A 25147-nucleotide genomic window follows, 5' to 3' on the forward strand; every position below is an offset into this window, starting at 1 on the left:
CATCATCTGAAAAAACATTAGTAGCGTCGTTTGAGATATCGACATTAATAGCACAATCAAGAAAGCCTCACACAATAGGAGAAACTCTTGGTGAAACCTTGTTTGATCAAAGCCGTCAAAGAAGTTTTAGGGTTAGAAGCAAAAAAAAAAAAAATACAAGATATACCTTTGTCGAACAACACGGTGAAAGCTAGAATTGAACTCATGTCAAATGATATCAAGGAGCAACTTGTTTCAAGAATTAAAATGTCGCCATTCTTTGCTTTGCAGTGTGATGAATCCACTGACATTTCTAATTGTGCTCAGTTACTTGTTTTTGTCTGCTTTTTCGACGACAACATAATCAAAGAAGAACTGTTGTTTTCTCAGGAAATGGTAATGACATCACGAGGTATCGACGTCATGAATATTATAACTGGATATTTCCAGAAATATGGCATTATGTGGGAAAAGCTTGTCGGTTTCTGTACGGATGGTGTTCCTGCGATGTTAGGATCACATTCCGGTCCAGCAACGTTAATCAAACAGAGGAATCCGTCAACATTAACATCGCATTGTATTCTTCATCGCCAGGCGTTAGCTTCCAAGACTCTTCCTAAATGCCTTAATGATACAATGAACTTGGCCATAAAAGTAGTAAATATAATTAAAAGCAGTGCCTTAAATTCACGCCTTTTTAAAACACTGTGCACTGAAATGGACTGCAACCATGAGAACCTCCTCTTTCACACAGAGGTTCGTTGGTTGTCGAAAGGCAATATGCTGGAAAGATTATACGAGCTGAGAGGAGAGATTGAGTTGTTTCTAGGTGAGAAAAAAATGGAAGACTTACTAGTACAGTTTTCTGATTTGACATCCCAGATGCATTTCGCATATCTTGTGGATATTTTTACACACTTAAATAAGTTGAACTTGCAAATTCAAGGTTCAGGAAACAGACAATTAGAAAGTGTTGCAAATATTTTTAATTTTTAAGATAAACTTCGTGCTTTTATTTGCAAACTTAAGTTATGGATTAGTCAAGTTGGCAAGGGCAATTATTGTGCGTTTGCAACATTGAAGGCACTCCTTGACGACAAAAAGTATGTAATGTTTAGGGAAAGCATACAAAAAAAACAGCAAATGTCATTTGCAAATGTTGGTTGATGAATTCAACTGTTACTTCTCAGGAAATAAAAATACAGAAGCTAATGTGGACCAAAAACTGATACGCAACCCTTTTGGCACTAACGCTAGAAAAGTTGCAGAAGAAATCCAAGAAGAACTTATTGAATTACAAAATGACAGGAACTGTAAGGACGCTTTTGAATCTGATTCTTTGGAGATGCATACCTGCCAACTTTGGCCAGTCCAAAAGCGGGAGGTTTTTTAGTGGAGTAAATACTTGTTCCCCGCCATAAAGCGGGGGGCCCGGGAAATTTTTTATTTTATTTTGTAAAGTTTGAAAAAAAATTTAAAGAGTAAACCAGCATGATCAGCACAAGCAATGGGTAAATTGTGTTCTAAAATAAAATACGTTAACAAACACTCTGCTTTTGTCACACTATCTTCTTTCCGACTTGTGTCACGAAAAACGTCTAATTTCTGATTTGATGCCATAGCATAGACGGCATGTTTCTTCGTATTTATATGCTTCACAATGTCGCCCTTTCCGGCATGTGAGACGGAAAAATCACGACACAAAGAACAAAATGCAGCATGTTCACCTTTCCTCAATTGCAAAATGCACGGAAATTCGTCACTAAATATCTTCTTGTACACAGCAAGATACTTCACTGTAGGCTTACTTAGCGCTATTTCTATTCAATCCCTATTGCGGAGTAGGCCTACAACTAAACAACGCGTTCAAAATACTCATCACGCAACTGCTTCCACAAAATAATATTTTTATGAATACACTGTTGAATAAATTCGAAGACTGTACTATAATGCTACCTCTACACTTCATCTGTGAGCACAGACGTGAATATAGGCGAATTTGTTCGGGGACGAACAAACAATTCACAGATAGCCGGCTGACAAACCGAAGCGAATTTGGGCACGAATGTAAACAGTGGTATCAAACTCATTATTAATCCACTCTGTCTTTATTTCAAACCAACACCACCGAAAATACAGTTTACAATGTTGACAAAACACGCCATCTTGGAAAACAAATGAAACCTTTTTCTGATTGGCTAATAAACACCAATGACGAACGTGTACCAAAACAGCTCCCATAATTATCGTAAATAACTACGTTTCTTTCTTAGATATACGCTTAACCAAGCGTTTTAGCCGACAATTCATTTAGGCTATTAAAATAACTACACGTTAGGTACGAAACGTAGTTACTATAAGATTGTACGGAATAATGGTACAAACATATTAATTCTATAAATTTATTGCATTAGAAACTTCAAGAGAAACAGAACCAAAAAACGGGAGATTTGAATGACAAATCGGGAGGGCGGGAGAAAGGGTATAAAATCGGGAGTCTCCCGCCTAAAGCGGGAGGGTTGGCAGGTCTGGAGATGTTTTTGGTGTAAGAAAGCAATTTCATATACTAAAATTCGAGAAATCGCTTTGCGCTGTCTTAAGCTTTTCTCAACGACTTATTTATGCGAATAAGGATTTTCTGCATTACTGATCATTAAAAACAAATCCAGGAATCAACTGAAAGTAAGTGATGATATGCGTGTAGCTTTGAGCAAAAATATTACCCCAAGAATTCAAGATCTTGTACAGAAGATGCAAGCTCAAAAATCTCATTGATGCAAACTGAATTGTGTACTAAAAATAAATGTTTATTTTGGTTTTTTAGATTGCTTATGTTAAACGTTTCGATTAAAATTGAACGATTAGGCTTAAAGTTTATTTTTAGATTGATACAGATTATTTTTTAACCTTGTGGTCCCTGCTAATAATAATGAAATTAAAGTGGTCCCTGATCAAAAAAAGGTTTGGAACCACTGGTTTATATTGTCTCGTGCACTAAAGTGTGTGATCCATGGAGGAAGAATGGCACGTAATACTGTACTATGATTCTATGAATCGTTGAGACAGTGTTTGTTTACATTTTATACTTGTTAACGATTCTTGCAAGTGATAAAACTTAATCATAATGTACATTTATATTAAAGAACCCCAGTGCAAACACCGTAACAATTACGTAAAATTTTCCTAATAACTGGAAAAGAATGGTCGTTGCATTGGAAGGTAGGATACGTTTTCAATGTTTAAGTGAAATATTTTTACATTGTAACGGAATTTTACTGTATTGGTTTCATAAAACTTTAGCCTTTTTGCTGGTCACTGAGCAAATGTTAAAAAAAAATATGGCTAATTATATATTTTAACTGGGTACATACAAGTGACTCATTCTCAAAGTTGATAGTTACAACAGGTGATATGCAACTCCACTACATTTAGAAAACAATTGAATTCATTATTTTGAAGTGTACCTGAAATTGAACCAAATAAAATTAATAAAATTATTTTACAATATTTAGAATTTTCAATCTTCGCACAGGCCCAATATAAATATTACATATTTAATTTTTCACATGAAAAATAATAAAACCACTATTAATTACATAAAATATTTTTTTATTACATAAAACACTCAGATTTATAAGTAGCTTTATGATATATTCACCAAACATTTTTTTATGTTAAATGCAATTGTATAAACCACTGAACTACGCAATGAAAATATAAGAAATCCCCACCTCACTCTTGTAGAAATACGAGGATGTAACTTCGTAAAAAACTACAGTTAAGTATTATAAGATGTCTCTAAGAAATTGATTATCAACACATTAGCAATCTGATATCTGACATTTTTCAAAATGAAGCAATTTCATTACCATTTTATAAAGAGACCAATTAATATTAACTTTACACGAATTTTAAAAAAAATACATTGTAGGGCTGTATGGAATGGATTTTTTTATTTTAGAAAATTGAAAGAATTTTTTCTGCAAGAATAGATGGGATCTGGAAAAACAAATTATTGGAGTTAACAGTGCTTAATAATTCTATAGAATTAAGATATTTTCAAAAATACCATATTCACCTGCAAAAGGGTCGCCCTTCACATGGGAGACACCCTTAATTTTGGGCAAATAAATCATTTTCTCAGTTTGTTGGCACATAAGATTTATTCTTTAATTGTTTACTATGGGAGGGTATTAGGCACCCTCCACCCCTATTTTTATTACCCATCACAATTCCTGCACTTCCTAACAAGACAAAGGCGAACACAGCTATTTTTTATACCCTAGTTTCCCTTTCCTCCACTGTATTGTATTTTTTTTTACCCATCCCTTTGCAGTGGAGGCGGCAAGCTACTCTTGGTTAGTTTTATATACATACACACACACACACACGCACACACACACACACACATATTTAAAAACTAGCTGGAGGCTGGAAGAATATGACCATCCCTTCGGTTTCCGTAATTGATTGTGACTTTGAAGACTTTCCTGTCCTGCAGAAACCCCGGTTCCACCGCATGCAAAGAAGTGTTGATGAACCAAGCAATACCTCCTGGACTTGCGACGCTTCTCCCTCTCCAAGCGCTCCCGCTCCCTGCTGCGTGTCCGCCGCCTGTCACGGTCGCGGTCCGCCCCGCGGGTAGCCTCCCGCTCCCTCTCCAGGCGGTACCGCTCCCGCTCCCGCTCGTTGTCCTCCCGCCCAGAGTGCTTGATGTTCACGTCGGGGCCTCCGCGCCGCGTGCCGCCCAGCCCGCCGCCTGCAGACAGTCCGTCATACATGTCACCTGCAGCCATCCGTCCATCAAACCTTACCAAGCCTTAACTTTCGACGGACAGACAGATGAAATAACATACAAAATATTAGCAAGATACCTATTTTTGGTGACCTTTACTGTCTTATAATGTTTTTAAGTGTATTTAATTGTTTAGCTGCTTCCATTAAATGTCATTAAAATATTTTTTAACAACTGAAAATATTTTAATAAATAGCAGAGAAAAATTGAATTTAATTATTCATTAAGTGCGTAACTTTCATGATCATCAATATAATATATCTGTACAAAGATAAATTTTCACCAGTATTTTAGATTTTAAGTTGGTTGGCAGCATTAAAATGAAAAGAAAAAAAAATTTGACGGGCTTGCATATGACTGTGAATCGTTCGGCTTGTTGACGGACAGAGGTTAGCTGAACGATGTGTGACCGATGGACGCAATGGATCATTGTCGAGTCTAGCTTAAGAAGAGACCTCACTTCCATATTTGAGAAGATTCCTTATTGGATGGTCTCTTTTAGGAGTGGTGGGTGGGTAGTAGTGCCAATAGCTAATATATTCGTGTAATTGTAAAGTTTCTTCCTTTAAAAAAAATAACAAATAATAATTAACCTTTCTGCCCAAAAATTTAATTGTTATGATTACACAGGCCGGCTTCTTCCTGAAATTGATTTCTTGCATACTAATTTTTTTTCCCAATCATCTTTTGATTCCGGGAGACTTTCATTTGTAACTTGCACCCACATCTTTACCATTAAATTTTCAAAATGAAAATTAAAATTTCCAAAGGTATATAAGCATTAAAAATCACGCATGTGTAACATTGCTTAAGTAGTACAGATTTGCCCAATCAGCGAATAATTTTTTATCATTCTGCACACATTGTCGATACTGCAGGCTATATTGGTGCTAATAGTTTTAATAGCAGTTTAATAATATGAAATGAGAAAATGCTTAATTATGTGTAATATGGATGCTCAAATGACAGTAAACAAATAACGTGAATCAAATAAAGCATTACATTTTCTTTTAAAACTATAACTCGCAGAATTGAGTGTATTAGCCAAAAATACAGTTTTAACAATAGTTAATCGCAAAGCAAAAGCGGTAGGATTTAATAAATTGTAAAAATAATTGTAAAAGTAAGTTTTTTATAGCAACAGGGTTTAATGAATTGTAAAAAAAATAGCAACAGATGTTGAGAAAATTTTTTTTGTGGGTTTAGGCTTTAACAATTGAGCAAAATTTTCTTTAATTTTATTCAACTGGCTCTCTAAAATTCATGGTAATTATAAAGTCCGTGAAACATTTTATAAAATCGATACAACGAAATGGGAAAGAATAACATAACAAATTATATACCGCGTGAAAGAACTCTCACAGTTTTTTTGAATGTAGCACCAAAAAACTATTTTAAAAAACAACCGACAGAGGCACTAGTACATGTAGTTGCTGAAAATGGCTGCGAACCAGGCAGAGAAAGCCTTTTGTGTGCTTGAATACGCCCGTAGCGAATCGGTAGTGAGTGTCCAAAGAGCTTTCCGTGGCAAGTTCAACAAAAAAACCACCAGTTTACAATAGCATAATGAAGTGGTACAAGAAATTCAAAGAAAACTGCTGTTTGTGCGACGCAAAACGGCCGGGTCGGCCAGGCGTGTCACAACAGACAGTGGATTGTGTACGGGACGTGATGGTGCGGAGTCCCAAGAAGTCAACTTATCGGGCTAGCGCAGAATTGAACATCCCTCAGCCAACAGTATGGAAAATTCTTCGTAAGCGATTATGAGTAAAGAAGTACAAATTGCAACTTCTGCAAGCCATCAGCCACAATGACAAATTGCTCCGACTGCAGTTCTGCATTGCCATGCATTTGCAAGCTAATTAATCTTCAGTGACGAAGCCATTTTTCATCTCAGGAAGAGTCAACCGACACAACACACACATATGGGGGACAGAGAATCCACATGCAACTCTCGAACACGTCCGAGATTCGCCAAAAGTTAAGGTGTTCTGTGCCATGTCAAACAAGACAGTTTATGGTCCCTTCTTCTTCGCTGAGAGAACTGTCACTGGTATCACCTACCTCGACATGCTGCAATTGTGGCTTATGCCACAACTTGAAGCTGATAGCAGGGACTTCATCTTCCAACAAGATGGTGCTCCACCTCATTACCACCATGTGGTACGAGATAATCTGAATGAAACGTTGCCACATCGCTGGATGGGCCGTGGGGCGGCCGCTGACCAAGTGCTACTCCCGTGGCCACCACGATCACCGGACTTGACACCTGCGATTTTTTCTTGTGGGGATACATCAAGAATAGTGTTTATATGTTCCACCTCTACCACAGAACCTTGACGAATTGAGACACTGCATCGTAGCAGTTGCTCTTACCATCACTCCTGATATTCTGGGTCGGGTATGGGCAGAATTGGACTATCGATTAGATGTGTGTCGTGTGACGCAAGGTGGACACATAGAACATGTAGCATTGCAGTATACAAGCCTTTTCTAATAATAAAATTGTTACTAGGAACAGGTTAGGTTGCCAGTATATGTTATTCTGAATTTATAATTATTTAATAATCATGTATCTTCTGTCATCCTTTCAACTTTGTTTTGCTAGTTATATTTACCTACTATTATGTGTAATGAGTTTTTTCTATTATTCATTTAAATTTGAATATTGTATTATAATTATATATAACGTTTTTTTATTAGAATGCAGATGTTGCATAATGGTTCTAGAACAAGGGACTGTGTCTGAGGTGATGTGTAGAAAGAGAGAGGCATAAGAGGCCTGTAAGTGCGAGTGAGAACAAAACAGCAATTCCCCAGTAAGAGAGAGATTAACGATATTTCATCACTGCGTGGGAACTGGAGGAGAACTACTCTCCCACGGTGTTGGAGAGAGAAGGAGAAAGTGAATCCCCTGTTTCTATGTGTGGAAATGGTTTTCAGTGTATATGTTATGTGTTCTGATTGGCTTGTAATTGTTAGTGTGAATGAAGAGTGTATGTGATTGGTCGGTGAGTTCATGTGACCTTCCTGCGTGGAGGAACCAGTGCCATGATTTTATCAGTCGCCTGTCGATCGCTGCACAACGAGGGCGCGTTCAGTGGCTTCTCGCCAAATATGAAGGAGAATTGTGGAATAAAAAATTTAACGTTGGTGGTCAAAGCAAATGCTGAGATTTAGGTTAACCTAACAATTTTATTTTCATTCGGCCATTTAATTAGAAATTGTGACCATCTTCGTCGGCATTTTGGCTCGTGGCGACTGTGTTTCGCCAGGTGCAGCCAGGTTTTGGGCCTCACTAGTTGTGTACTTCAAGTAACTTTTTACTGAAGGACTTAATCTACGTTTGTTATTTTTTCTGCTTAATTTTCATCGCCCGAGCAAAAAGCAATTATCGACAAATGGATGGATGAGCTGAACGTGTGAGAAAAATATTGAAAGTGATTGGATTCGGTTGTTTCGTCTTTCGGACAAAAAAAACTCTCAAATGAAAAAGAAAAAAAATCTTTTTATTTCATCAAGTGAAGTGTAATAAACATTTATAACTAGTGAAAAATAACTTTTGAGAGTTTTTCTTTCACGTGGTATATAATTTGTTACATATTTCTTAGCCATTTCATTATACCGATTTTTTGAAATGTTTCACGGACTTTATAATTAACCTGTATATCCTGTTACAAATGTAGGGTACAGATACAAGTTCACTGCTATTAGTATTGATGTTTACATTTAATTTAGCCACCAAATATATTTTACACTGCCACATGAACTAACATATGTTTTCTTGTTTTATTTGATAAACATATTAGTTAAATTATAAGTTTCTGTAATGTTCTGTTGACAGTAACAAAAAAAGTGGTACATAAATTTGAAATGTTGATCTAAATGATACAGAGTAAGCTTTACTATGTTGTTTAGGTAATTATGTTGGTTATTTTCTAAAAATTTTTAAATAAATATCTGAAAATGTTATTTTTGAGTTCCTCTATGATATTTGATGTTTCTGTTAATTGCCATTTAGATATTTCAAGTAGTTTATTGGTATTTACCATTTTATTAGAATTTTGGGTTATGTTAGGTTAGCTAAAATACTGTAAAAACATTTGAATGGTTTGTTAGGTTTGGTTCGTTCCATTAAAAATACTGTTAGATCATACGAATGGCTGGTTGGAATAAGCAAGTCTTATTTCAAACACTGTAAAATAGTGTGAACTTTTTTTGCTTATGTTATGCAATCTGCATTTAAAAGACTATAAATTGGTGTAAATGGTTGGATAGGTGAGGTTACCAACATTAATTAGAACACTAAGTTCTAAAGAAAAAATAACTTTTTTTGCAATTTTTATTTTTTTATTTTAGCTGTGCGGCTTCTCCAATAAATTACCATGATTTTAAATAGCGATACAAGCTGCAGGTAGACAAGTCTAAAGAGTGCTGTTTAAGTTTAGGGAACCAGGGTGGCTGATATGAAGTTAAAACTGCGTCAGAATTTTTGAAAAGAAAAAAAAAAAACAAATATTAAAAGATTTGTGTAATGATATAAAACAATGAAACTTTTTGTAATGTTTTATATTGCAAGAATGACAAGAGTATTAATTTTCTAACCTTTGTAAAAACCATTCATCGCTACTACTGATGTAATGATTTAGCAAGGTCTTCTGACCAGTGCGTGATGGCTCCTCAATGGCATCAATATAAAATAACAAAATAAATATATTCTGTTAAATGACAAATATCTATGGTTAATATTAGTGATGTGCGTGTCTCGGCATCATCGAGAACGAGTCGAGACAGAAATTTTCTCGATCTCGTCTCGAGATAATTTTTTTGGCTCGGAATTTTCGAGAATTTTGTAAACAAGAAATAGGTTAGGTAATATAATATATTGAGGCAGCATTTTGTGTTGCGTGTTGAAATAATTAACATATCTTCAACGTAACGTAGATCGAATAAAATAAAATATACTTGTTACGATAGTATACACGATAAATTATTAAAAAGTTAAAAACGAACAACTTCCGTTCACAAGTCACTACATGAAACGGTAAACGTAAACAATGAATTGTGCTGTGGTTAACACATTAAATTACAGAAGAAAATGATTATTTTCCGTTAATAAAACCAACATTAAAGTTAAAAATAAATCATTTTCGGTATCAATATCAAGTATCAACGTAAAACGATACGGTAAAAAATAACAATATAAACATGACTGCAGAATTCTTCCGCGATTGCATTTTGTTTTATGGCCTTAGGTTATACACACGGCCAGCAGTATATAACAAGCAACATGATGTTTAAATTGCGGCCCGTATCGATAGTGACATATCGATAGTGGCGAATGTTCAGACTTTCATGATCAAGTACCGTCCATGGCTCAAGGAAACTGTATAGACTATGGAGTCAATAACGTATGTTTACATACGACAGTAGGCAAATAAACTTGAGTGTAAAGGTAAAGTTGTAATTGCAATTGCAATTGCAATTGTGGATACTTGATAAAATTATTGAATAATTATGTATGTTTGTCAGATTATTGAGTTTTACTTTTTTGGATCATATTATCCTGTTAACTAAAGTACAGATTTCTCGATCTCGACTCGATTCTCGAGAATTTTTAAATTGCTTTCTCGATCTCGTCTCGAATTCAAAAAAGTCTTTCTCACACATGCCTAGTTAATATATAACATCTGAAACTACTACGGCTTGAAAATTACTCATAGAACTGAAATTGCTTTGAGTCTTGCTTGTTTTGAATTTAAATAAAATAATATACGTAGTTATAAAAAATTTAACACTTCGATTTTCCAAATCAACAACAGATTCACTTCAATGTCTGCAGTTCAGAATACACAGATCTTACTGTAAACACTAGGCAACAAATCTAGTCACACAAACAAAATAAAAATTCATAATTGTTGGTATACATTTTTGGTGGTGTTACAAACGTTACAATTGAAATGTGTTGGGACCAATACATTATCTTATTTTAAAACATTCCTGACTGACAGCAAGTATGCTTGACAAGCTTAAAAATCCCAAATGAGATGGTATGGTCATGTCCAGAGAAGGAGAAAATAAGGGCTGCCTAGGAAAATGATGGAGTTGAAGTACACAGGAAGAAGGTGTTAAGGAAGACCAAGGAAGAGGTGGGAAGACTATATTGTAACATTGCAGAATTTAATATATATATATATATATATATATATATATATATATATATATATATATACACACACACAAACACACACTCACAAACACACTCACAAACACACTCACACAAACACACACACACGCACTCACACTCACACACACAGTGTAAACTCTATATAACGAACATTAACGGACTGAGCATTTTTCAGCTTTATAGAGAGTGGTCGTTAAATAGAGAGAAATAAAAGATATTTTACTATTCTATTTTAATATGTATTTACTAATATAGTACACATTTTACACGCGAACATTAACATTCATACAAATAACAATTATTGCATATAGTCAGTTATCTTCGTCTGATGTTTTTTTGTAGAGCTGGGCCAATCACCTATTTTGCCGATCATGCTGATGCCAAACATCTGCTGCCGATCATGCTGATGCCAAACATCTGCTGCCGATCTTGCCGATCTTCTGAGCCGATTAGAGCCTTTTAAGTACCTCTGATTACACGCTTTTGACAGATCACTATAAACGGTGAAATATTCCCAGACAAAACTACTTTTCATTGACATGATTACTTATAAACCACACACACACACAATTAACTGCGTTAAAATGTAATAAGGTAAAACCAAATCTTAATTTATTCAAATTTTTTTTTAATCTTTCATGTTAAATAATTTTTAAAATATTTTATGCAAAGATTGTATTTAATATTTATTTATCTTTACGTATTTTCATTAACTTAATGTTAAAGTTTTGTGTAGCTATTTAATTAATAATGTATTAAATGTGTTTGTTTCTATTATAATGAAATGTGTAAGGGAAACACTAAGTACTACAATACTGGTTCTATGAATATTTTGTTTTGTTTATATTCCCTCTACTTATTGTAAATTCTATGATTTCTGTCGCGCCAAACGAAAAAGACTTACCTTCCCTTTTCAATTTCTTTTCGGGCATTTGGCCTGTATTTTTTGGTGCTGATGTAAAAATTGATTATAAAATGTAACAACCTATCTTTACCGCCGTTTTGGGTGAGTAAATGTTTCGTCTGTGGGAAAAGTGTATCCCATGATAATTATTTTTATGTATGGAGGTTAATATTTTTGTGGTTTCATTCCATAGCGGTTCCAGTTATGGGCCTCATCCTGGCTTTGTTGTTCCAGGAATATAAATTCATTTTTTGGGAATTGACCTCTTCAAAACAAAGGCCAGAAATTTCATTATTATTATTATTATTATTATTATTATTATTATTATTATTATTATTATTATTATTTTAAGGTTATATAACAGTTTTCAACTTCTGTGTGATCATAGCTTCCTTGTGAACATAATGCAAGTTTCTGTTATTTAACTTATATCAACGAAGTAACATGGATTTCTATACTTTGGAACATTTCCGGCAATTAATTTTTATTCTGAAGAAAGAATTCTAAGAAGACCAATAATTTAATATTTGTTTGATGATTTCATTTTTTTTTTAATTATGTTTGTTGAGTAACTTAATCTGTCCTATATAAATACTTGGTACATACCTAGTTGTCCACGAGCTCGTTACTTAAAATATAATACTCAGTAATGTTTTGTAAATATGATAATTGTTTTAGATTTTTTTTTTCAAGGCCGATAATTACAACCAGCACCAATCTAATATTTGCGTGTTATTTTGTTTCCCAGTTTATTTCAATATTTCTTAATTCTTTTTAACATATTATGTTTGTTTATAAATGGCAATATGTTCTTATTTCTCTATAGTAATTTATACGAATTCTTTGGTTAATACATACATAATAACATAGTACAGTAAATGTAAATGATCCGACATGTCTGAAACTTTCATATGTTATAGTGTCTTTGGGTAACCTTCAATGCCACACATTGAGGTTATGTAGGATGCTATAACAGATGAATACCTTTCAGTCAAAATATATATGTCCCACCTTCCTTCCCCCCAGTGACACCAACAAACTTTCAATAATTCTTGTTTGTAAGTTAATTCATGAATACGAAATACCACTAAATGGGGAACAAAACTCTTCATCAACCAGGTTTTTATACAAAAGAAAAAATAAGCTCTATTTCCCGCTAAACAGGATAAGAATATTAATTTCGCTAAACAAAACTCTCAATAGACCATATTTAGCGAGAAAAACGAAATAGATGAATTCCCAAAGAGGTAGTTGTTTACTAACCACGAGACTACTAGCGCCATTAATCTGTACGAATTTCGTCGCGCGACGCGCGTCACTCTAATCTCTGGCATTACATAACCAACCTAAACAACAGTCACCATTCGCCATTGCGGTAATATTAACCGTAAATGGTAAACAAATACATAGTTTTCGGTTCGTAAATGATAAGAAATAACTTTACAAATAGTATAATGGAAAATTATTTTACCGAAAATACCGTAAATATACGTGGAATTTGATACTTAGGTATGTAACTGTTCAATGTTTATAAAACTTATGCTATTTGTTTACTTTATTGGTATATTTTTTTCATGTGTGGTTAGTTTTAAATTATTAAATCCTATTATTTTTCGATGAATAATTGAATTTTCTTCCCGAAAAGTACCGTAAACAAACATGGAAAGTTGTTAGGTATAGGTAATTATTCAATGTTATAAGTTTGCAGTAGGAGACCAATGATAGGCTCAAATAATCGGCTACGTTTTGCCGATCATTATGATCAGCAAAATTAACAAAATCGGCAGATTATTACGATCGGGGATCAGCATCGGCCCAGCTCTAGGTTTTTGCTGCTCCCATATTTTAATTGTATTTTCTTATGTATTTTACTAATATCTTGAGATACTGCCAGATCACCTTGATTATATAAAAATTATTTTTATAATAGCTTCGCTTCATCAAGTGCTTAAAAAAACTTTTTCGTCAATACACGAAGATTTTTGTTTACTCACCATGTTCACAGTTCAAAATTCTGTAAGCAACTGTGAAAATGATAACGTGTAACAACTTGACAAAAGTCTAGTGACCGAGGTAAACATGTGCAAGTTCCTCATACAAAAACATTAGACAAAATTTCTTAGAATCACCGGTACGTCAGTCGAAGTAAACATGTGTTAGATAATACAACAACAAACCAGCAAACAAAAGAACGTACAAAGCTGCAGTCAACTTCGGCAATTTAGAAAGTACTGCTTAATTATTTATAATGACGTATTGTCGTTAAATCGAGTGACGTTACAAAGAGTTTACACTGTGTGTGACTATATATATATATATATATATATATATATATATATATATATATATATATATATATATATATATATATATATATATATATATATAAAACAATTTTCCACGTGTTTAAATTGTCTTTGTTAACTTGGAATGTAACAAGGTAACTAAAGAATAATGGAACATAGTGAAGGAGGAGGATAGGCGGAGGAGGAAGATGGATAATTGATGATGATGATCTGATTAACAAATTTCCAAAAAACTAAGTTTTGTTATTTTAAAAAAAATCATTAGTGAAGTTTAATTTTTATGTACAAAATAATTTCTTACTTTTAATAATAAATATTCTACACTGACATAAAGTTTTAAATGTATAACTATAACCAGAATAAATTGGTTTTCGACATCCTATTAATAATAAAAAAATAAAATGAATAAAAAAACATGATATACATGTAGAATAAAACAGCAGAGAGAAATTTTTATACCAAGTCGCCGAGGTAGCCATCCCTTGACAGTGCGAGCACGCTCAACATCAACCAGAACGCGTCGACCATCAATTTTCTTCCCATCAGCGTGCTTGTACGCAGCTGCCAAGGAAAAAACAAGATGAATATGATAAGAGTATAATACATATGGTCATAAACTAATTAAACATATACTTTCAGTTTTTAAGAGTGGTGAAGCTGTACAAGAAATCATGCTATTGTTAATACTTATCTACCTACTTACCACATTTCTTCCTCCAGAAATTAGTAAATAAAAAAGTTAAAATACAAATTATCATTCCACAGCATGATTTCCTGTAAGTTAGGTCATGATAAATATATCCAATTCTGAGTGAAAATAAAACTATGGAACATTAATTTCAATTATATGATTCTTTACACCATTTCACATGCCTAACTTCTTATTTATAAACAGAGTATTATTCAGCTTACATTGATTATTCGACAGTAAATCTACAGTTGTACTAAGGTAAAATACTCCAGACTACAAGAAGAAAATCAAAATACAAACTATTCCATAAAAAAAATTAATTTGGTTGTGTCCGTAAGACCCACTTTTTAGGTGAACGCACCCACAATGAAAAAATTCTAAGGGATAAATTATATACTAATACGTTTACTGCTAGCACTTAAGTAAAATAAGCAGTTTCCAGTTGCGACAGCCATAATGTTTCAATGTAAATAAAATTACAGTATTTTAAACCACTTGCATGGGTATAGATTTTCAAAATAACTACTCTAAATTTTTTCTCAAGTTACAACTTTTATTCAACGCATTCCCTTCCTAAACCAACTTCCATTTAAATGTGCAAACAATTCTGAAGCTAACAGATATTTGGATGCATAAATGGATATTAGGCTTACATATGTACAACTCTAGAGACAATGGAAACACATATCAATGTATACCAGCATCCTTCACAAAAATTCAGAAAAAACATTCTCAGTATTTCTTAACAAAAGCCCCTAAACTAATTTCAAATTTTCACATGAAATTATTCAATAATGTAGTGCTTTACTTTTATCCTTGCCCATTTTCTACACAATGCATGGCACAAATTTCTCCTTTAGCTTCTTTCAACACCTACCCATTCATCAATTTTCGCGCTGTTTCAACTGTCTGCCTAGTTTTATGATTCTGAGCACCTGACCTCATCATTCACATTTCTTTCCAAGATTTTTTATATCCCTGAAGCAATGGTAACTTTTTTTTAAAAGTCTAATCCACACAAAATTTTGACTTTCAAGATTGAGTGCTGCAGTATCTTTAAGCTTAGTAAGGATCATGTTAATACTTCTGTATGAGCATATATGGATGGTTATGAAAAATTTCTGAAGTTGTTAATATAAATTATTTTTCATTGTTTTTGGTTGGTGCTGAATTATTTCTCAGTTACTTCAAGTTAAAATTAAAACTATTTGAACTGTAGTATTTGTTGCAAATTACTGACAGTTCACAGTTAGGCATGTGAGTAAGGTTTGTGTTTACATTACATTACATAATTCTAGCAAGAACAGTAGGCCAGAAATTACTACTAGGATTCAAAAAGTCACCTGGTTATACCCACCCAATGCTTCTTCTTGCCAGCACACGGACAAAATCCCACCAAACGCAAAATGTAAGTAGTCCATTTTACCATACGAAAAAATGTTCAGACATTCTCACCACTACTGAATGTATTGCTTACCCAAATTTTAAAATGCACTCACATCATGCAAAAATTTGGTGAGAAAGCTACAACATTTGGCATCTGTAGTAGTCAGTCTCCCATAATTTCATACCTACCACAGATTACTTACGAGACGTACTATATGTAAATTGGTGTCGGTGGAGTAGTCTTAATGTCGAGACGACCGTGTAGGATGAATGTGTCCACTCTCCTCCATTTTTACCTGGTGCGCTATTTACTTACGTCACCACGCGCAAAAGTCTTAAGTACAACCCACCCACTTATATACTAATACCCCCTGTATTTAATTTTAAATGTGTGAAACTAAAAATACTTTATTTTTCATATATTAAACTACTGAAATAATAAATTGTTAGTCGATCCTATAAACCTTTTCTGGCTCAATAGAAAAATTTAACAAATCAAACTAAACAGATAAAATTTCTATACTTGAACTAAACTTCCCAGTAGTTAGATTACATATGACATATATGAAACTTGTCACAAAAATACCTACGCGGGAATAAAAACAAATGTGATGAAATAAATTATAAAGTAATGTAAAAATATTTCTTTTTTCAAACTCTTTGTATGTTGGGTCTTACCACACATACAAACCTATTTAAGCCATCAACGATTGGGTTTTTGCACAGAAAGGGGGCACTAGTTGCCTGCATCCCGCCATGCTGGACCACCAAGAACAAGATACAAAGTTGTATTAATCATCTCCCTTTATGCTGGCACATCCAAAATTAGTAATAAGTCACTATAATACTTGCAATGGTGGACGACTTTGGAAATTAAAAACACTGTGTACAGAATACTATGAAAACATGTTTCAAAATAAACATACAGTATGTATTTAATGGCAGAAGAACTTCCACTTTACATGGCTGGGGGACAGAGTATCAATTTAAAAATTAAGACACTGTTACAATTTAATAAGAGATGGCATTGTAAATGGAAAACTAACAGCAAATAAGGAATTTAATTTTTTTATTACAGCTATAAAAAAATTTAAACAGCAAAATGATTGAAAAAAATTGCAAATACACATGTTCACAAAACAAATAGCTGTTTCAGGTGAGCTAACCTCTTTCCAATTGAGGAAATTTCAACGATTACTAGTACTAGTACTGTTTTCAAAACATGCAGTTAACTGAATTTAAATATAATGTACTGTACTTACCTATGAAGTGTGTAGTTAAGATTCCATCACACAGAATAAACTAACACAAACCCAAATGCACATAAAAGATACTAAGAGTCATCAAATATTTTACTAGCAAAATAATCTAATAATCATTTACAATTCTTTAACAGTACATCCTACAAATGAATGCATTTATCTGAGAGCAAGTGAATAGAAAAGTTTCAAAAATGAATTAAAAAAACTTGGCAGCATATTTTGAAAACCTCATTAAGCTGACTGTGAATAAATTAAAATAAACCAACATCGGCACATTGCTGAGCAGGGGTCTGCAAGTATTCAAAAAATATTTGTCATTCATGAATAATCTAATAATATTCAATCCAACATTTAAAATTAATAATTTTTAAAATTATTCTTTATCAATACTTATAGCAAGTGAGACTCATTCACAAAATATTTAAATGAAAGAAATGTGTAGCTAAGATTTATTGAGAAATTTGGATTTGTTTTCTTCAACATAGCAGATACATCCTTTTCACAAGTAACAAACATTCTGTGATTTTGATTAAAAATTATTAAAAATACTCTATGATTATGTACATAATCACTTGGATAAAAAAAATTTAGAACTTAAAATTTTACTGTTTTTTTTAGAAAATGCATGCAAATTCTTAATTTTGTAATTATGTTTGCATATACATTTCTCTTTCATTTTACTTTATTTTACATCAATTTTTTGTAGACTCCTGCAAGGTATGAAAAAAAAGTTTTGTTGCAAGTATGAACACAATTCAAGAAATATTGATACTCACGAATAACATATTTAATTCAAAATTTGATGAAATAAAAAAAAAACAGGATTCTCAGAAACCTAATGATAGTTGGTGATGCGGGATGAGTCATGGAAAAGAAAGCCGGGAAAAAAAGTTAGAAGTAGGTTATGAAAAAACAAACAATTATGTGTAGAGCTGGAGAAAATCCATTTGCCTGTACTAGATACACCGAAGTTACAATTAAAATTTAACAATGAAACTAGCATATATTTATCTCTCTTATTAACCCATTTTATACAATGGAAAACTGAATTACACCAATAACAAACCTTTACCTACATGCATCGTAAAAGTTTTATAATTTAAATGCAAACCTATAAATTCTTAGAAGTTTCATAATTTTTAAAAATACTCAAAAACTTAATACCTTACGACTATATTGTAAAAAATAATTTTTTTTAAATGTGAGCATAAAACTGTTGCCAAAACAGCACGATACAAGATTCATATATTAATGCACAACTGAAAGAGATACTGCACAAAATACAAATATCTCTTCATGTACATTCTATTAATGTAATATAATGTGTTATTCATATCAATTTTAAATGACTTTTAACCGGAAGTTTAAAATGAGAAAATCTCACACAATGATTTTGCATTTCAAAACATAAAACATTATAAAATAGATGTTGTCGTAGTGAGTTTTGCATTTGGAAACAGCAATAATGAGATTCAGGATTTCAAAATAACCTCTTTAACAACTCAAGAATCAACTCCCAAATATCTTGCAACTACAATGGAACAATAGAGATCAATGTAAGGTAGACGTCTTTACTTTAGGCAACAGTGATACAAATTTTTTATCCAAGTTACTTCCAAAAATACTGAGATATGAAGTAGGAGTTGAGTAAAAATAAAAGAAAGATAAAACTAATTTTAGCAGAGTTTTGCTTAGATTGCACCGCCCCTGCAATCTACCACCACTTTGATGCCTGCAGTTTTTTCCCTCTAGTTTACTACCCTTTGCCACCCCTCATGTGCCCTAACTTACTTGTTTCATACAATTTTTAATTATAAATGCACCACAGTAAAATTTTGCTAACATTTAGCACAGATGTATTAAAAAAATAAAATACCTGCGAACTGCAGAAAAATTACCACAAAAACACACTGTGTCTGCAAGTTTGTATATAGAGCTTTACAGAAGTTTCCCACTTGCAACGCCATATCTCTTGGGGAAAAAAAGGCTACGTACATACATGTTATCCTCAATAGCTCTAATTACCAACACAAGTCACAAAAAACATAAGGCAAAATTGTATTTATAATATTGGAAACACTATTAAAAATTAACCTGGAGGTAAGTCCAATTTTCATTTCACAGTTAATAAACATGCACTATGTCCGAGTTGCTGTAAAAAATGTTGTGACCTAAGAAACGGGGGAAAAATTTTCAAGTATTAGTCAGGAAAACATTCCTTGTCTTGTTACACTGACAAAACATAAACTTACTTCATAGTTATTTTAACAAAACCAAGGATTATTTCAAGGGAAAATATTTACAATAATGCTTGAACAGAAAAGGTGGATGGGACACTTTTTCAAACCCAAAGAAATTGTTTGAACAACGATCTAAGGAAAAAAACATGAAATTGAGATTTAAACTGAACTGAATTGAATGACACTAAATATACTTTTAATATAAACTTGAAAATACAATGGATGTACACTACAAAGTAGGCAAATTATATGTCGGTATAGTTTCTTTAATTACAAGTGGTGGTACTAGATATTCAAAATTCTTCATTTGTAAATGATACAATGCCACAGTTTTGTTACTTCCTTTTCAATCTTAAGAATATTTAACTTTATCACACACATATGCTTGTTTAGCTTTTTAAAAACTTAAATGTGGGGTCTCACACGACATATTGATTTTTTTCATTTTCTCAACCTTACTATTAGTGTAAATATAATGCTATATCTCTCTTGCACTTATTATTCTGTCACAAATATTTTCAAAAGATATTTACTAAGTTGTAACTTAAATGTTGCGTTCTGTGTTTGTAAATTATCACTTGCACGACATTTGACAGCAAATATATCACACTTAGAAAATAACCCTTGAAAATATTTGTGACAGAACAAAATGGTGCATGCATGGTATAGTAATAAATTTACCGAAATAGTCATTACTAACAGTAGTGACAAGAAATTTTTTTAAAAAATCAACTGTGTTTTGAGACCCCAGCCCAAACCTTTTTGAATGATGTGTAATACCTATTCACGCATTCTATGGTCAAATTAAAATATTACATACAACTAGTCAGTGACATCAGTAGATATTTTTACACTTGCAGACTGTATTAACACTTTCAGAGGACAGCTAACAGTAAAAAGATACTTTTTGGTTCTTTCCAATTACCTTCAAATTAAAAATCTTTCCAAGAAAAAAATATTGCTACATTTGACAAATTTCGAATTACTTCGGGTCATGGAGTGAGAGTTAATTTAAATTTCACCCACCATATAATAGAGGACTTCTATAACAAAAAATTAGATTTCTGTTATAATCAAGAACATGGCCTACTAAATCAAAGATATTTTTAAATTTTTATCATGGACATGTATTTAGACCTTATGATCTGATGACAGTACATTGAATAAAATCATATTTTCAAGCTAACTGAAGTCATAACCTTTGTTATGGTTCTAATGTATTGTGATGATTGTCCAAATTTCTAATGATTCCTGAATCCTACACTGCAAGAATCCTGCATTTATAAACAAAATTATGAACGAACTTCAAAAAGTGGATTTAAATACTTAGTTTTATGAAATTTTTAGCTTCATACATTTTTCTTACCTTCGTTAAACAACTCTGAGCCACTATTTTGTAAAACTGTTAGTGTTACCAATATTATAAAACAAAGATTCCAAGTGATTCCGCCTGCCATGTAAAGGAATCATGATCAAAAAAGTCAGACTACTTCCTGCTTTACTCACAATGCATGTCTCTCTCGTGCTCATATTCAATGAATGCATATCCTCTTGGTTTGCCATTCAGAGTATTGTGGATGACGACAATCTGTAAATAAGCCACAATTACATCAATCCTTGGATCTACAATCTGGATTTGATAACATACATGAAATAAACATGTAAAAAAATTGTGTGTTCGCTTAGTAAAACCATAATATGAATAAATTATATATTTTTTCAGAAACTAAAATTAACTATCACAGTATAATCAAATCAAAAGTCTGGGGTTTGTTTCTCGTAATATTGCAAACTTCATTCTACAGCAATTTCCTCAAAATTCTGTCTTAAGCGAAAATCAGTTTGAAAATAAAATCATTACTATGAAATAATTTCACTTCCTGCCAGCATGGTGAGAACAAGGTTTTATAATGGAAAAGTAGACATGCCATTTGTATAAACAACATTTAAATAATTCATGAAAAACATAAGAATTCACCTTCAATTACATTAAGTTATGCTTCATAATGGAACTTAAATAACATTAATTAGATGGAATCACTAAAAATGAAATATGTATGAATTTTATTAAAACCTTCAACAAATATGTATGTTTCATAATTTCTAATAACACTTTAATCCATAACAATGTCACAATAACCACATTGCAAAAGGAATTTAAATACACTAGACACCACTGTTGACTAAACAGCAAAGAATGTGTATATGTGCATGTGTTTACACACACCCACCAACACCCACACACGGATTTTTATTTGATTCACATTGTTATTTAGCACTAATAAAATGGAAAATGCTGTTTATTTACAAATTAAACTGTTGTATAACACCAATTACAGTAAAACCCTGTTAAGATGTTTTTCAAGGGACTGGATGATAAAAACTTATTAATACGGAAAACTTTTTAAAAGGGTAATAGTAAATATCAGTCAATACATTAAAAAAAAAATCATTAAAATAACATACTTAGGTTATGCCCTGTTGGTTCAGCTTTATCTTTTAAAATTTAACCATTTGTGGGGATTCCATTACCACAAATATTTGTTGTTGGTTACAAGCCTTGCATTACATTAAAATGTTTATTATGGAATTAAGTAATTATTCAAAATATTGAATTACCTTTAAGTTACCATGAAAACAATACAGTGAAAATCCTCAGAGGCCCTGGTTATTTTTTACTGGTAGTAGACATCTGAAGGAAGGCCCTTAAGTCTATTGACATCATTGTACATTTTGAAGTAAAAACCGGGACAGAATTTGCCTTATTTACGTGTAATCGCTTAGACTGTTGTCCTAAATTCTCTATACAATGACGCACCCAGGTGGTACATATAGCCAAGAGATAGAGCTAACTTCAGCACAGTTAGCATTCTTAGTACTGGTGTTAGCCTCTGTGGTTATGTTTTGCAATATTCTTTAATTTTGCTTTAAAGGTATTATAAAATTTATAACTATTTTCGGTACATTTCTTTGTCGTAAATTCATATATCTAAATATACAGGATAACAAATATTATATTTATGACTTAACACTAAATAATAACATGTTTACCGTATAGGCTGGAAAAAAAAAACCATTATGAATGTAATGGCTAACAATCGCAGCTGTTCTGTTTACAGCAGTGAAGCACCATAAACATCTCTGTCATGGACAACCAAAATCAATGCCATGTTAGAAAGATTATAAACAAAATATATCGAAAATTGCTGAGGAAGCACACACTACAAATTCTCAACCTTTTAAACAAACTTTTTACTGCAATAACACTATCACTCAAACCCATTCCCCCCACCACTTATCCCATTTTCCACAACATTTTTCTACTCAAGGCACAAGTTTACATATCCTGAGCTTTTTTAAAATCATTTTAGCAGACGTAGATGATCACTACCCCAAACCTTTGGCAATCATTGCAACGTGTTCTTACCGAAAAAAAATCACCAAGCACAATCCACATGCAAGATGTCCGTCCTTCCTTTTAAGCAGTAGCAGGTCAATCAACCTTGGAGCTTGTAGGAACCTGTGCATTATGCAGCGTTGCCATGTGGCGTCAAGCTTTGAATAAACTTCGTCCTATGATTTTTCAACTCATTTTACGAAAAATTGTTTAAGGGTAAATACGGTATAAGTCCGGTCAAAAACGGAAAAAATAGCAGGACGAATAAACTAAAATGTTAATCATTACGTCCACCATATATCATTTCTACCACAGTGCTCAACACACAATGAAAATGAATTATCGCCCCACATTGCTGTACCACAGTGATGGCCAACTGGCGGCCCGCAGGCCAGATCCGGCCCGTGGTAACGTTTTAAGTGGCCCGCAAAAACTATCCGTCGAGACGAAAACACACTTATGCAACGGCTGTACAATAGCTGGAAAATTTTAATTTAAAATACTGGCAAATACACAGTCGTCGCTACACTCATTCTGCTTTGCATTGGCTTACATTTCATTACAAACTGTACAAATGTCATAGCTCCAACCAAATTAATATTTTTATTGAACACAGCTACCAAGTAAATATGAGAGGTTGACATATTGCGTGACAAAGAAGCGTAGCGGTTTACTGGCTGAGCCAGCGACCTTATGTATTTATTTTGAATGTCGATAGAACACAGCACCATAACTCATATGGCATCAGAATAGCACGGTAACTCGCAGCACACAGATTATGTACTTGTTTACGTTTCGCAAGTTATTTGATGTAGTTAGTTTGAAATGTTTTCCAAATTTAGGAAAGTAGACAGTGAAAATCGTGTTTTCAAAGAAGAATGGGAACACGAATATTTGTTTATACTTAATAAGGACATGAAACCTCAGTGTTTAGTTTGCCTTCAAGTGCTAGCTGTATTAAAATAATACAATCTCAAACGGCACTTATTATCAAATCATCAACACAAATATGAAAATTGTTAAGGCGAGTCAAGAAAACATCTTGTTGAACTGAAAAAACAAATTTCTCAGCAAAAGAGTGTATTCACCAGTGAGTCAAGAAACCAAGAAGCATGTATTTTAGCCTCATAGATTGTTAGCTATAAGCTAGCGAAAGCAAAAAAACCACTTAGTGATGGGGAATTCATCAAAACTGTGCAGTAAGAATGGGGGAATCATTTAATGAAGGTAAGGTGGCAAAAGAGTTTAATTCTGTATCTCTGTCAAAACAAACTGTTACTAGGATAGTTGAAGATATTAGCAATCAAATACTGACAAACCTGAAAGGTTCTATTTCTGACTGTTCGTATTTTTCGTTAGCTCTCAATGAAAGCACAGATGTTACCGACACTAGTCAGTTGTTAATTTTTGTGAGAGCCATCCAAAAAGATTTCAGTATTACTGAAGAACTATTAAAAGTATGTTCTTTGCATAACACAACCAAAGGTATAGATATTTTTAAGGAAGTTAACAATGCAGTTGAAGAACATGGAGGTTATGAGAAACTATCTTCAGTTGTCACAGACGGTGCTAAAGCAATGGTTGGAACATCACGTGGCTTTGTTGGACTTTTAAAACAAAAACACGCTACCCTGCCCACTCTGCATTGCATTATACATCAGGAAGCATTGTGTGCCAATTCAGTAAGTGTGTCAGGCACAATGGCTACTGTTGCCAAGATCACCAATTTGATAAGAGGGGGGAACCGTTCTTTAACTCAGAAAATTTCTGTCATTTTTAGAAGAATTGGATTGTGCTTATGGTGATTTGTTATTACACACGGAAGTTAGATGGCTTAGTTGAGGAAAGTGCCTAGTCAGATTTTTTGAACTGCGGAATGAAATACTTTCCTTTTTGAGTGACAATGTTCCACACTCAACAGATCTCCAGGAAGCACTGAAGAATGTTGATTTCTTGAAAAATTTAGCTTTTCTCACAGATATCACCCAACATCTGAAAAT

The 25147-nt window shown here is 33.0% G+C and overlaps 2 protein-coding genes across 2 annotated transcripts in view; both read right to left on the minus strand.

The window, feature by feature from the left end:
- Positions 1 to 25147, minus strand: part of LOC134546151 (U1 small nuclear ribonucleoprotein 70 kDa-like) — a 105503-nt gene that overhangs the window by 51270 nt on the left and 29086 nt on the right. The window contains exons 5-7 of the mRNA XM_063388704.1: positions 21257 to 21338; positions 14631 to 14732; positions 4531 to 4738 (exon numbers count right to left, since the gene is read on the minus strand). Coding sequence (XP_063244774.1) covers positions 4531 to 4738; positions 14631 to 14732; positions 21257 to 21338 — 392 coding nt within the window. The remainder of the gene's footprint in view (positions 1 to 4530; positions 4739 to 14630; positions 14733 to 21256; positions 21339 to 25147) is intronic.
- The window catches only part of LOC134546152 (piggyBac transposable element-derived protein 4-like), a 196554-nt gene that overhangs the window by 28258 nt on the left and 143149 nt on the right, over positions 1 to 25147 (minus strand). The gene's annotated exons all lie outside the window — the stretch shown is intronic.

The sequence above is a fragment of the Bacillus rossius genome, chromosome 1 (assembly GCF_032445375.1).
Source record: "Bacillus rossius redtenbacheri isolate Brsri chromosome 1, Brsri_v3, whole genome shotgun sequence".
Lineage (NCBI taxonomy): Eukaryota > Metazoa > Arthropoda > Insecta > Phasmatodea > Bacillidae > Bacillus > Bacillus rossius.